Source organism: Pteropus vampyrus, unplaced genomic scaffold, assembly GCF_000151845.1.
Source record: "Pteropus vampyrus isolate Shadow unplaced genomic scaffold, Pvam_2.0 Scaffold319, whole genome shotgun sequence".
NCBI classification, from domain to species: Eukaryota; Metazoa; Chordata; class Mammalia; order Chiroptera; family Pteropodidae; genus Pteropus; species Pteropus vampyrus.
This window is the reverse complement of record NW_011889100.1, coordinates 696,337-711,988: the sequence shown is the minus strand read 5'-3', so window position 1 is coordinate 711,988 and position 15,652 is coordinate 696,337. Positions and strand designations below refer to the sequence as shown.

General features: G+C 39.7%; 1 protein-coding gene across 1 annotated transcript in view; it reads right to left on the bottom strand.

The window, feature by feature from the left end:
• The window catches only part of SNX27 (sorting nexin family member 27), a 69,359-nt gene that overhangs the window by 23,512 nt on the left and 30,195 nt on the right, over window positions 1-15,652 (bottom strand). The window contains exons 3-6 of the mRNA XM_011377667.2: window positions 6,718-6,910; window positions 4,995-5,059; window positions 3,360-3,464; window positions 396-474 (exon numbers count right to left, since the gene is read on the bottom strand). Coding sequence (XP_011375969.2) covers window positions 396-474; window positions 3,360-3,464; window positions 4,995-5,059; window positions 6,718-6,910 — 442 coding nt within the window. The remainder of the gene's footprint in view (window positions 1-395; window positions 475-3,359; window positions 3,465-4,994; window positions 5,060-6,717; window positions 6,911-15,652) is intronic.

Sequence of the window (15,652 nt, the reverse complement as noted above, 5' to 3'; positions counted from 1 at the left end):
AAAAGCAATTCTTAATCTACAAAAACCATAAAGTATGCTAAAACAAGTTGTGGCTAAATAGAATATCTCCTTTGTTAAGGCTGTTTTATTGAAACATATTAATTTTGAACCTCTGATTTAAAAGAACCTCACGGACCTATCTGCCTCAGCGCTGGGTGCGAGTAACTTATACTCACAAAAGTGAAGAAAGGATCACCAGTGATACCAGTGACCAGAAGTGCTGTGACCTGGGCTTAACGGGACTTGCCCGGTCTCGTACTGGCGTGGGATCCTCCTGCTCTGCAGCTCTTCTCCGGGCAAACAGTGTCAGTGTGACAGCTTCTGGGGGCTTCAGTCCGACAGCGTTAGAATAAAATACCTCCGCACAAAACTTAGTATTGGCCACTGGCACTTACCGAAGGAATGGTTGATCACTTCGAATAAGGCAAAGTAATTCACCGTCATGCTGTCCATGCCGACCTTTGCTGCAATCGCCTAAAGAGGAAACGGGAGAGATTAGCTGGATTCAGGGACGCCAAACCCGGCAGTGCCGTGGGAAGACACGGACGCAGGCACGCGGTGCGGGGGGAGGGCACGGCTCCTGCCACGTTGGTTTCACAGACACTAAATTCATGGTCATTGCTGTTTTTTCTTTGTATGTGTGGGTACATGCGCACATACGCACATACGAAATTAAAGAGAAAAAAATACCCCCCCGTATTGGATCCAAACCATATGATCTCTAAATATGAGTATCTCCCCTCCAATTCAAGCTGATAATAATCTCTCATTAAATAAATAATCTCTCATTAAATTTCCTCTCTGAAGTGTGACTTCATTCCACAAGGGTTTTTTTTTAATAGCACTTACAAGAAATGTACTCGATAAGGTCAGATCTTAAGAGGAAAGTAAATTCTTAAATACTCGATCTTATACATTTGGCCTACATTTAACATAGGCTGCTAACATACAAAATCTACATCACTGGTTCTTGAGATTAAAATACTGTATATCAGTTTTGTTCATGCTTCCCATGTTTTTCTGGTTTGGTTTTCAGATGATCCACGTCTCAGGCTGGGGATCTCCATTTCCTACCCTCATCAATATCCACAAAAAAAGACCAAAATTTTGGGAAAAAAGAGACATTTTAAACAAATATTGGTCCTTCTCTCTAGGAACTAAGGTCCTTAATACAACAAATAAAAAGAAATTGAAAGGCTCCTCGTGAAAGTAAATGAAAATTGAAATTACATACAAATAAGAACAAAATGCAAAGCAAAAAATACAAACTAGTAGTATCGAAATTCCTATTCAAGACCAGTCCCCTTATAAATAAGGTAATAAGGTGTTAATTGAACAAGATAAAATTGTTGAATATTAGTGGCTTAGTAAAACAAACACAGGTATATCATTCTTCCCATATCTGCTCACATACAGACCTAGGTCCACCCCTGATATGAGGCAGGAGCTGGAGATTCTAAGTGTTCCAAGTTACTTCTATACTGCACTGGATAGAAACTGAAATGCTCTCAAGGTTTGGAAAATGGCTTATGGCTGGAAGTCTCAATTACAAGGTGAGGGGGAAAAGTAAAAAATACATTAGGCCTTACTAGAGAAATATTGGGGGAATAAAAACCAAAGGAAACAAACATCAGCAAACTATAAAATTAACGTTTTCCTTACAACCGCGCCATTTTATAGAAACACCTGAGATCCTGCCCATATCCTTCACCATGGTATACAGCATATATGTAAATGTATGGGGAGCAGATTTGTTTGTTTGCTACAAAGAGAAATAAACATTAATATCCAGAAACCTGTAGTCTCCCTCAAAATCTTGATCAAATCTGGAATAAAGAACCAATGAAAAGGCCTAAAAGCAACAACTATTCCCAGTACCTAGACCATGATCTGTAAACACCATTTCTCCCTGAAAGGAAACAGGACTCCTTGGGAAGTGGCTGCTTCTTGATCTAGCATAGGAAACACACAAGGATGAGCCCAGAACACCCTGCTGTACCGAAACAAGGTACAATTAATATCACAAAGAAATGGGCTGCACCAAGAGCACAGGTGCAGACATGAAGGAGCATCCACTGGCCAAGATAAAACAACCTGACGATCAAAAAGATAACATATGCTATTGATTAAATCATCCTGAATTCCTAAAAACCCACGTGATACTAAAAGAGTAATTACCTCATTGGAATCAACTAGGGTATCAATTCTTTACTCTGAAAACTGACAGCAAAAGGAAAAAATTAAATATTTACCCCTCCTTTAACTACAAACTGTATTTCAGAATAACTAAACAGCCTTAGTTGATAAGAAAACGTTCTTTACAGAATTCTAGTTAATAAATATGAAGAAATGAGAGAATTAGAAAATCAGCATTTTGCAACTCTTAAAGAAGTTACAGGTTAAGGCGGCAATCATTGGTGATACACTGATCTGACAAAAGATCAGTGAAGAACTTCACACTGAAGAGATCAGGTTATCACCACCTAAACCTACCGATCAATCATTAAAAGTGAATAACCAGATATTGTATATCTCTTACTGATAAGCAATATGAAGCATATAATACCAATTATGAAGTATTCTTATCAAAAAAGCTGAACCTGAATCTAATCAAGCCTCCATTTACGGAAAATATAAGGAAACAGAAAGCCATATTAAATGACGCGAACAGATAAAAAGAAACAAACAGATAAATTCAAAATGCGGGACATTTCCTCAGGACACAGACCCGATTTCTGCGATAAACACCGGCGTGGGGAACGCTGGAGAGGGAGCAAAGACCGCTCTGTTCTGAAGGAGACACGGAAACCAAGCGCGGCACAGGGCCTTACGCAGACCCAGACTCTGACCAACCACAAAAAATCCTTTTTAGATAAATGGGAAAATACAGCTATCAGTCTGTCACTAATTAATAACAAGGAAGTACTGTTAATTTTTTAGGTTTGATAATGGCTTTGTAGTTCTGTAAGAATGTCTATATTTTTTAGAAATGTATACTGAAATACATACGGTCCAATAACATGAAATTTGCTTTAAAAATATTTAAACAAAGAAGAAAAGGATATATAACGTGAATGTGACAAAACCTTGATGACTATTAAATATGAGTGATGAAGAGACAGAGGTTCATTGTACTATTTTGTTTTGAGGCACATTACAAAGTTTTTTTACAATTAAAGGGGGGGACTAATCAGAACCATGACAATCCGCGATATTTACTTTAATAATAGCATCAACAATAATGAACCTGTATGTGCCAGATAGATACTCCAAGCCCTGTACATACAGTAACTCGTCTAACCTATCTTCCTTAGCTTTAAAGCACACAGTGCAAGTCTACGTGGTCGTGTTTACTTTACCTGGTACACCTGGTCTGTAGTGCTGTTCTTTTTAACCCTGACCGTAACTGCCGTCCCGTCTGGCAGCGCGACTCTCAGCTCTACGTCCGACACGCCGTTGTAGTTCTGGAGAAGAGACACAGAGAGAGTTTAGGACCCAGAGTGTCCCTGCGGTCCCTGTAACATGCTGGCTAAACAACAGCCTCAATATGTGACAGAGAAACATGAGATAGCTTGTAAGTTTACAAGTCATAAAGCTGACTTTAGGTAAGGCAGACGTTAGCCTTTAAGATGAATACAGGAGGAAATATGTTGAAGCCAACATGTTCACATTTTAAAACAGAAAATTTATGTGAAACAGTCTGGGTCAAGCGCAGATGAGTTTTGGCTTACTTTCAAATATTCAGAACTCACAAATGAGAAGACAAGTGAAAGCAGTAGTTTCAACAAATATTGTCTGGTTTTTTATGGTCAGGCCATGCTGGATTAGCTCAATTAGTATTCTAAGCTCCTTTCTGAATCTGAAATAATCATGACACCTTTGAAAGGAAAAATAGATGAAACTCAGAAATCTGAGTTAGCCTGATGCCCAATTTTATTCTAGCTAAGAGTAAACAATTTTAATCCTCCTTAATCCAAGAAATCCTTCTCTCATATTGCTTTTGATGATTACAATATTCCTCTAACAGATTTTTGACGTTGTAGACATAAACGACTATTTAGGAATAAGTCCATCTTCATTTACTACTTTAAAAAAAAAAGTACTATTCACTGCCTAAAACTATCTTAAGCATTACTTTGTTGTAAGTCCTTGTCTGAGAGAAATTTATAATCTAGTTGGAAAAATAAGACACAGACATATAAAATAATCAATAGATAATACACTATTTAATACAGTATCACTACATATTCATTCTTCTATTCAATTAATATTTATTAAACACTTACAATATGCCTGATACTGTGATAAAGCACTGGGAATATAAAGATGGAGATCTCACATACAGAATGGTGACCTGGCAATTTGCTAAGAGGGTAGATCTTAAGCCTTCTCACCATGGATGGAAGGAAGGAAGGAAGGAAGGATGAATGGATAGATGGATGGATGGATGGAAAGATGGACGGAAGGAAGGACGGAAGGATGGAAGGAAGGAAGGAGGGGGTAACCAAGTGATGAAGATATTAATTAGCTTGAATGTGGTGATCATTTCACTATGTATATATATATCGAAATATCAAGTTCTACATCTCAGAGATACACAATTCCTTTTTGTCAATTATACCTCAACAAAGCTGAAAAAAAAAGGTTTGGCTCTTACCTACAGGTAGCTCACAGTCTAGTAAACTAAAAATATAAAGTGATAATCTATATGTATAAAAATTAAGAGTATGAGAAAGCAAGAAGGTGATAATTAAGTGGTACTGACTGCAAAAGCTCTAGGTGGAATGAAAAACCGAAGACTTGAGAACAGGGAAGGCTTCAAAGAGAAGGTGGACCCGGCCCTAGGTTTTGAAGGATAAGTAGCACGCACACAAAAAAAGAAGCTGAAAAACAGTCATTTGGAGAATTTATGGAAATTCAATCCATAACCGATATCTTTATTTTCCCCCATAAGGAGTCAAGAGGTAAACAGTCACTGCGGGGTATTCACTTACCTCGTCCGATTCCGACAGGAATTCCTGCATGATGTCGCTCTCACCAATGACTCGTATTGAGCACACTGTAGAAAACAAAGACAGAATCTGGCATGCCGTCCCAAAACCAAGAATGGGAAGTTAAGAGCATACCAAGATTTAAATGTAAATCATCAGTACCGGACAATGCTGAGGTGGCATGCCATCCCTGACATATGCTATTTTAAGACACAACAAACACTCATATAAATATGAACTAGATCAGAGGAATAATAGGATGTACAAAGATGTATGTAGCTCGCTAAAAATATTAAACATAGTCAAAGGAAGTCACCCCAAATAAGAGAGATAAAAGTTCAGTAAATCTAACTTTGTAGTCTTGTGTGAACTATTAACAAGTTAGATGACAGACCAGTGGTAAGGTCAACTAGAAATAAACCAAACACAAAATTGAAATACAAAAGGAAAAATATTCACTTGGCCTAGCAACAGGCCAGTCAGAGAACCATAAACATGGAAAATGGGTAGGTAACTCAGTATTGAGGTGAGCACATCTCCTCACCTCACTAATTTTAGCAAAGGAGAAAGGAAGAAGGAAGAAGGAAAGCAGACAGGTAGGCAGCTAATCGTCTAAACCTAAGGAAAGTTAACTTCCTGACACTCTCATGAAGATGGTACATTACACTGACGATTCTACTTCATTTTATTAAAAAAATTATACCCTTTCTCATTTCCCAAGGGCTGTGTTTGGAGGCCGTTCTATGTTAGAAGAAAGCGAAAAACAGATGAGGAAGTTTCACTCTTTCTACAAGAGAAATGATGTGTGTGTGTGTGTGTGTGTGTGTGTGTGTGTGTGTGTGTGTGTGTGTGTCTCTACAGCACCTGGTCTTCCTAGGTGGTCTCCCATCCAAGTACGAATCAGGCCCGACCCTGCTTAGCTTCCGAGATCAGATGGGATCAGGCATGGCCGTGGATGGAAATGATTTTTTTTCAGGGATAAGGCTCTTTATCAAAGCTTTAAAAAAATTCAACTGGATCAATTAGTTCTTATACAAAGACATAAGGATACAGAATTACTAAATACCACGTAAGACCATTATTCTACTAAGTTAGTATTTTAAAGAAAAGCCTATTGCACAGCTAGCACATTATTCAGGAGATGTGTGTCAATCCCTCCAACTTTCTAAATAAACGAACGCTTGCTTCGGCTTCCACGTCCACGGATTCCTAGTGTACCGTGTGGAAGTCCTGAGAGCACAAGTTTTAATACTTCTACCTATAACCTGTTTAGAATAAGGGGACTTCAGATTACCTGCCACTCAGCAAACCAACTCATGGACACTTCTAAGAGGAACGAGGACTTTTCGGGTAGGATTGGCCAGTGAACCGAAAATCATTTTACCAAAAATGTCTTAAATACTGCCACTTAGTTCCCAAATCAGTTCAGCACGTGGAAGAGTCCATCTGTATGTGTTTGCTGGCAAATAATATAACCCTATAAAAAAAGGTCCTTAACGCATCAAGAACGATCCCTTTTTCTGCTGTTATGTGCTCGGTGAGTCACCGAAATAGGCTATTCATCACTGTACCGGACCAGGCAGTCCTGGCTTCTTAGCTTTGCTCAGTCAACACCGGCAGTCGGGAACCTGACTCAGTCCGCTGCTGAGTCTCAGGAAACTTAGGCGCACAGTTAGGAGCTGCGGCATGCAGTGCGCCTGCGCAGGGGGCTAGCGGGCCGGCTCACCCTTCTCCAGGTATTCTTCCAGCCCGCGGCGTCGCGCATCTAACTGCTGTTCTGATAAGGAGAAAGGCCACTTCCCTGGAAGTCGGGGAAACGTGAAGTTGGCGAACTCTCTCTTCAGGTTCTGGTGCAGGATGGCAAACTCCCGGTACCGCTTGGAGCACAGCTGCCTCCCGGCCATGTAAACGTTGTATACCTGGTGAGGGGGACAAAGAAAGCCCGTTCGCTACAGATGGAATCACGGGATCACTAAAGCCAGGCTCGGGTGGGTGCTGGTTAGGTATACTCTGCTACACACCTAAGAGAATATGTCCATCACTGTGAAATAAGACTTAATAATAAACACACCAGAAATGATACGTACAAAAGAGGGCTACTCCTTTCAAGGGGGCCATGATCTGACATCTGCTATTGAAATGACCTCCAGCACACTGTTTTAAACATCTTCAATGGCAATTATCAGCTTTTAAGAGTGGATTTTATTTTCAGAAAGTTAGAAGTCATTCGAAGCCAATGTGGTAAATACAGTGAATGAACAAGCACGTAAATTCGGAGAGAGATGTAAAAAGCTAGGGTTGATTATGAAGCAATGTGACTGATATTTGTATGTGGCCCAAACTTCCAAAGAAAAGGTCGAAAAATAACATAAGCAACAGTGGCATTTTTTGTTATCAAAAACTCCTTTCTCGAAGCCAGACATCTCGTTTTGTTCCTTTCCCTTCTGTCATTAAAACAGGGTTAACAAAAAGTTGAAGAATAAACATACTCTAAGGACCTCCTCATAATGATAAAAAGTAATAATCCTCATGAAGAAACGAGTGGAAATTTTTGTCTATTGTTCACAGAGGCATACCAAGCTTCTAGAACAGGACCTGGCGTACAGTAGGGACTCAGCAAATATCTGATGAAAAAAAGAACGCATGTGTGTGTGATTCCTGAACATGTGTCTTTATAAAGGAAAATGGTAGAATGCATAATCGAAAAACGTCAAATAATCCAAGTCACTTTGTCTTCTCAGAACATATCGAATAATGCAGAGATGGGAATGTGGCCCCAAATCACATTTACTAGCTTAGCAAAAATCATTCGGAATTTTAAATGTGCACAAAACAGGCCACCTAACTCACGTAACCGAGAGTTATCTCTGGGCAAAGCCTTTCCTTCAAGCTCAAGAACCTTTCCCATGCTTCTGTGACTTAGGAAGTACAAATTAAATGCAAAAAATAAAATAATTTATTCATTCAAAACTCCTCTCCCACAACTCTCCTACGATCTTTCCCCAATTAAAAGCAAAGCCTCTCATCACTGTCAGGCAGCCTCCAGGGACGCATGCGTATGATCCTGATCAATGAGTTTTCTTCCTGTGATTACCACTCAAATTTGTAACTGATTGTAATGAACCATACAGATTACCACTTACTCCCATCGCTGTTTTCTGAAGTTCAAAAGCATAAAAAGGAAAACGGTCTTCCCCTCAGACGAGACCACACGCTCTCTCCAGGGCAAGCAGTCTTAAGAAGTCTTACTCAGTCAATTTGGTCTTGTATGCTTACTTCTCAAACTAACCTTTGCAAACTTCTCAATACTATCACCATTCTTTTGCTTAAAAAGCAAGTTCACAGTCCGAAGGTCGTAAGTCTGCCTGAGTCCCTCACGCAAGGCGGGCGGGCAGGGAAGAGTGGCCCCGCTGGTTCACACATTCCCCAGGGGCTTTTTCTAGGCAGAGCACAGACAGCAGGTCTTTGCCAATGCACCTGAGGACGACGGCTGCATCTCCCCAATGGTGACCAATCTTAAGTCCAACAAAATATTTCCTAGAGCAGAAAGAACCTTACAACTTGAGAGGCCTTTGGGACAATTCCAACAAGAAACCCTAAAAATTGATTCAATTTTCAGTTTCTTCCTAAGTTGAGAAGAGTACCATCGAACAGCCTCTCACTCCGCCCCCACCCCCATTTAAATGTGAAGTCAAAGGGAAGAGAAATACAAACGGGATGGTGACAGTTCAGTAATACCTTAATGCAGGTAGGAATGGCTGCCACAAGACCCACACCATTTTAAAATTAACTGTACTTAACAAATGAGAAAACATACAAAAAGAAATCACAACAGAGACTGCTTTGTTCACCTGTCCTTAAAATTAACAAAAACCCATTAATATTCATTTCCTTGACACACTCATTTGCAAAAAAAAAAAAAAAAAGGACTGATTCACTTAGTCCCTGCTGAGGTCCTCTGCCTAAAAGCAATGAATATACATGGTCCATGAGAAAGGACAGTCTCATTACAGATGAAAATGTGCATCAAAAATATATTCTTTGGACCTGAAGGGGAACATAATCAGATAGGAACTAAAGATATACCCAGGCAGGCAGTACTTCTGGGATTTTTCCATTCTAATTTAAACCCTCAGACGGGTTGGCTCATACACAGAATGAGATGAAGTCAGCCTAGCTTGCAAAAGTACACCGCATTTACTATCACTGGTTGTTCTCTTCTCCAACTGACCATATCCTACAAGACTTCAAGTTGGAATGTTCAGACTTCAAGGCCAGCTGCCCGAGGTAACGAGATGCAGCCATCTTGACGTACTCTGCTGAATTAGACCCCAAAAAGAGAAGTGGGATTAGTTACGGATGGGGAAAGTGTAAAACTTGTCTAATCGGTGAACTAATTTTGTCTCTCTGTAGTCTACAAGTTTCAAAATTAAGCTTTGAAATAATATCTAAATTTCCCCATATGTAAGTATTTGAAAACCCACACCATGCCACCTCTCCACCCTCGTGACTCAGTTCTAGAGAATGCTGAAGATGGTAACTGATCTAGTCTTAACAATGAGCACAAACCACTGTGGGGAAAGCAAATCTAGTAACATCTGGGCTGTACTTAATAGCAGAAACCCAAATCTGAGATTTTCAGAGATCTTTGTTTTGTTGATTCCTTAACTCCGACCTAGAGATTGCTTAAGGCTTTCAAATGGTAATGTATCATTCTATGTAGGAGCTGAATAATAAAATGTTCTCATTTTCTCAAACCTCAAGTAATGGGCAGGAATTGTGCTACTGAACACACAGAAGAGAATCTCCTTATAACAAAGTGATTAGAAAAAAAAGTAGAATGATGACATTTGACTATGGCAATATCACCCAAGTTTGTCTTCCAAATGTCAGACAGACACCGAACTGGTCCACGTTATTGATCTGGATGAATCTTCACTGTACACTATGACCAACGAATTGTTTCAAATGCCACCCTATTTCATCTTGTTTTTAGCTGGAAATTTATCTTTAAAAGGACATGTTATTTCTATTCACAAACTGCTTGTAATAGCAAAAGGAGATACAGCACTCAGCTGATTCTGGGGGAAAGCCATGAGATCCTTAACTAAGGACGTCTTCCTAAATGCTTAAGTATTTAGGCTCCTCCTTGGAAAGAAAAAAAAGCATTAAAGGCAACAACATGCTCTTAAATAACTTAGGTTTATCATGCGTGTTTTCCCTAATGTGATTCATAAATGGTCTCTATTACTTTTCTTTATGTTTATTTGGACCTCAGGTGGACAGAACTGGATTCATCATAATCCCTGGTTTGTAATACAGTTTCATTCCGATGAGCTATTTGAATACTTATTTTTAATCTTGTAAAAAGTAAACTAAAAGCGAAGACCTTGATGATAACCATGTGGTCTCTGCCTCCTTCATCCCATCTCCCTGCTTCCCTGATCCCCCAAAATTATCACACTCAAGCATGTTCATCACTCCCTTGCTTTTTTTTTTTAATAGTTTTTATATGCAATCCTTGATTTTTAAATTTTTAATGGGTATTTTAGTTTTACAAAAAGGTTATCACGTAGACTGAGACCTTTTGGGACTTCTTCGCTGCGTCTCATCCACAACATTACATACCTCTGTGATTGATTCTGCTGCATATAACACTTCATTTTGCTTTCTAAAAATCTATTTTCCCATCGATGGGATTTGGGTTGCTTCTGGGTTTTAGCTCTTTCTGGGTTTTGCTATTGTGAACGATACAGCTGTGAACATCTGTACACAAGGTCCCTGTTGCACATGTGTAAGAGATTCTCCTAGCTGTGTACCTATGAGTGCGTTATCAAGAATGTGAAGAGTCAATTTAAGGAGAAAATGCCAAACCATAAGCTGAAGTGGTTGCATTAATGTACACTCCTTTCGGTAATATTAAAAAGATCCTCTTAATTTTTGCCAATAAAATGAGTGTGAAAAGATTTCTCACTGTGGTCCTGATTTATATTTCCCTAATGACTAATGATGTTGATCATCTTTTCATATATTTATTGGCCATGAGTGTCATCTTCTGTAAAATACCTATTCATGTTTTGCCCACTGTTACATCAAGTTTTTGTGCTTTTCTCATTGATTTGTAGAGTTTCTTATATGTTCTTGACATAATCGTTTCATTTGTGTGGATTGTGAATACCCCTTCCAAGGATGTAATTTTTCTCACTTTATTTAAAGTATCTTAATATTTTTGAAACTTAAAATTGATAAAGTCCAATTTATCAATATTTTTAGGGCCAATGCTTTCTGTGTCTGAAGAAACTTTTGCTATCCCCAGATTCTAAAAACTATTCACCTAAACTTTCTACTAAGAGCTTTGAATTTTTTGTCATTTAAGTCCTTAATCCACCTGAAATTGGTTTTTCTATATAGTATGAAATAGAGTTCACTGGTATTTCTTGTAAAGCCAAGAATATTTAAAATCAAGTTTTAATTGATTGCCCGTAAGTAACAATATTCTTTGACAGGACAATCTGGGAACTTCTGGGTGGTCTATAATTAACCTCCCACTCTAAACAACTAGAAAACTGGAACAATATAGGAAGCAACTATTCTCAGACACTGGACAACAGGCAGCTAAGAGCTGTGATCGCTGAGAGACGCGAAACAAACACGAGCCCTGCCATAACCTAGGCTTCCCGCCCAGAGGTAACGCCTGAACCGCGACTCAGACAGGGGCCCCACAGCGGAGTTCGGCGACGTCACTGAGTTAAGGAGACACAGGCTGGAGCTCGGGGAGGCCCGAGCAGCTGGAATTTCAGGAGTGAGGACACAAGAGGAGGGAGCTAGAGATATGGAGCTCCTTCCAAAAGTCTGCGCAGCATCCCCTGGAACTCTGGCTGAAGACGACTTCCAGCAAAGAACTACTACCAGGGCCAGCTGTAAAATGAACCGTCCCTGGAGTTCAGAATGACTCTGACTCCTCTGGCTTCCCTCCGGCCAGAACAGAGAGATCTCCACTGAATCTGCATGACATTCAGAAGGGAACGCAAAAGGGCCAGACTTTAGGAGTGTGGCTAAATTAGTTCTAGGGTACAAGCTATACTATAAACTCACCCTGAAAGAGTTCAAAAACAAACCTCAAAAGGATCAAAGTAAACTATAAGTAATTTAGCTGCATGATAGGAAAAAAAACAAACAAAAAAACCCCAGACACTCTTTAAAGGAATATAACAGAATCTAACACCCAATAACATCAAATTCACGGTCTTCACTATCCAATCAAAAATTACTAGACAGAGACCAAAGGTCAGCCATGCAGGTGGTAGGTGATGGAGACCCAGTAAATACTGTGGACTTCAAAGGCTCAGGCAAACTTCCCTGACTGGAAGCAGCTCATGAATAATGTCACACATGACCTAGAGGAGTTAAGGCCACTCCATGACGACACAGGAGAAGACAGCAGAAACTCCATGTCTGGACCTCTCCCGGCCTCCACCCTATGCATCTCTCCTGATTTTAACCTGTATGTTTCCCCTATAATCAACCAGAACCAGGAGTGTAACAGTGTTCAGTGAGTTCTGTGAGTCCTTCTAGAAAACCAATGGCCCTAAGGGTGACTTTGGGAATGCCCCCAAACTGGTGGTGTCAGCAGCGAGGGTGGGCTTGTGTGGGCTGTGTCCACTCTAACTTCCTAGCTGACTAACTGCAGTCGAGCTAATGGTAACCTACCTGTAAAGATAGGTGCCATTTTCACCGTTTCCTCTTCTTTAAAAGATAGTTTGTCTCTTTTCGATATGAAAAACTTAAACATGAGAGGATCTGGAACTTGAATAAAATTATACCCCAAGCATCCAAAAAAAAAAAAAAAAATTACTAGGCAAAAAAGCAGCATGAAAATTTGACCTGCAACCAGGAGAAAATTCAGTGAGTAGAAAGACTCAGAAATGACAGGCACCAAAGAATGAGCCGACAAGGACATCAAGCAGTGATCACAGGCTGCCTTTGCTTCTGTTTAGCATTTAGGAAGCTGCGGGAACAGCACTCCCGTCCCAGACGCGAGGGAGCCCTGCTCGCCTGCAAGTCTTCTCCACGGGCCTCCTGTGCTCACGAGAAGGAACTGGGGCAGGGCAGGAGGAGACAGAGGTGGTCTCTGTGGTAGCCCAGGCATAAGGGAGGTAACTGGCAATTGTTAGGGGACAGACACAAAACACCACCTGCTACAGCTGGGGGGAGGGGCCAAGAGACTCTTTCCCAAGACCAATGACAGACACGGGGCCGAGTGTGGCAGTGATAAGGAGAAAGGGCAGAAAAACCATGAAAGCCTCATCCCCAAGACACAGGCACACAGACCTTGCCTCAGACAGAGGCTGAACCAGACAACACAGAACCCATCTACCTCCACGAACCCAGGAAAAAGCAAGAGCGACCTACCACTGGGGAGGGGGCCAGAGTGTGGAGAGAGAACCGGTCTAGGGAATAGGCATGCGGGGGGAGCTAAAACCTGAGAGGGCGGGAGAGCTGAACACTGAGAAAAGCCTTCCGATCCCAGCCTCCACTCTAAGCACAAGGCAGCCCACTGTTAGAGTGATCTGAAGCCGATGGAACAATAAAGGTACTGATGGCCACTGATAATTGACGCAAACCCCTAGAGAAGAGGCCTGCATATTTTCAAGTTCAAACACTATTTACTTTAGTCTCTAATGCTCTACACGTGATGCCTGGCATTCAATCAAATATTAGAGGACGGAAAGAGCAAGACCGGACAAAAACAAAACCAAAGCCATTTTATGTCAAGAGATAAGGCGACTAGTCTCAAAGATCCCCAGATGTTAAAACTATCACACAGGGACCTCAAAATAACTGTGATCGATATGTTAAAAGATATAATGGAAAAGGTAGACAACATGTGTGAAAAGAGGGAATTTGAGGAGATAGAAAACATCAAATGGACACGACAGAAATAAAAGACATGATATCATAGATGAAGAATTTCTCTGACAGGCTCGTCAGTAGACTGGACATCGCTGAGGGGAAAAATCAGTGAAGCTGAAACAGGGTAATAAAAGTAATCTAAACTAAAATGAAAAGAGAGGGGAAAAAAAGAACAGAGTATCCAAAAGCTGCAGGACAATATCAAACAGTTTATCATACATGTAACCGGAATCTCAGAAGGACAAAAGAAAAAGAATGAGGCTGAAGAAATGCTTGATGACATACTGGCTAAGAATTTTTTTAAAATGATAAGAGATATTAAATCACAGATCTATAGAGTTTAGAAAACCCCAAGCAGGATAAACACCAAGAAACACCCACCTAGACACATAAAAAAACTTCTGAACACCAACCATAAATAGAAAACTTTGAAGGTAGCTAGGGGCAGTGAAAATATCACAAAAACTAAAATGAGCAGGTTTCTCATCAGAAACTATGCAAAATCTGAAGACTGGAGTGACATTTTAAAGCACTGAGTGAAAAAAAATATCACCTAAGAATTTTATAACCTGTAAAAATACCTTTCAAACTTGAGGATAAAATAAAGACTTTTTCAGACAAACAAAAGCTAAGAAAATTCATTATCAGCAGATCTGCACTACAAGAATATTAATGCAAGTGCTTTAGGCAGAAGGAGTATGATATTGTATGGAAACTGGGTTTACACAAAGGAATGAAGGACATGAGCAATAGTAAATATGTGGTTAAATACAAAAGAAATTGTTTCTCATTCTAATCTCTTTAATCGTTTAAAGCAAAGATAACAAAGTATCAAGGAATCTATAATACGCATAGAAGTAAAATGTATGACAACAGCACAAAGGATAAGAGGAGATGAAATGCACTGATGTCAAATTTTTGTACTGCGTAACATGGTATTACTTAAAGGTAATACATATAAATTAGAAATGCATACTGTAAACCCAGAACAACTCCTAAGAAAATAAAACAAGAAATTATATCTAATAATACAATAGTAGAGATAAAATGGGATCATTAAAAATACTTTATTAATCAAAAAGAAGGCAAGAAAGGAGGAAAAATTAAAAAACAGATAGGACATAATAAAGATAAGATGGTAGATTTAAACATAACTATAGCGATATAATAAATAAAAGACCTGAGATTACCATATTGGATAAAAAGCAAGACATAACTACATGCTATCTGTGACAAACCCATTTTAAGTGTAACTATACAGAGAGGTTAAAGGAAGAAGGATGGAAAAGATATCCAATGAAAACAATAATCGAAAGAAAGCTGAAGGGGCTATTAGTAGCTACATGTTAATATCAGACTAAGACTTCAGAACAAATAATATTACAACGGATAGAGAGAGAGATTTTTCATGTTAAAGGGGTCAACTCATCAAGAAGACATAATAGCTTCATTATACAGAAAGAAAAACTGATAGAACTGAAGATTTTAGTCAGGTTTTATTGTATAAACCTCCTAGAGATCAACCCTCCCAGTGTTAACAAGTACAAATTCTGGACGAAATACAAAAAGCGATTACCAAAGGATTCTGAACAGTACACTAAAAGCATGCGGGCATTCAAAACGTGGAGCATCCAAGAGGGTGGGGGGCTTTCCTGCTTTTAGGGGCTTGGCCCTGATGGTGGGCATCAGTCACAAAGTAGCATGACTTAAGCAACTAAAACTGCAAAAAAAATCCTGACATCTTTCTA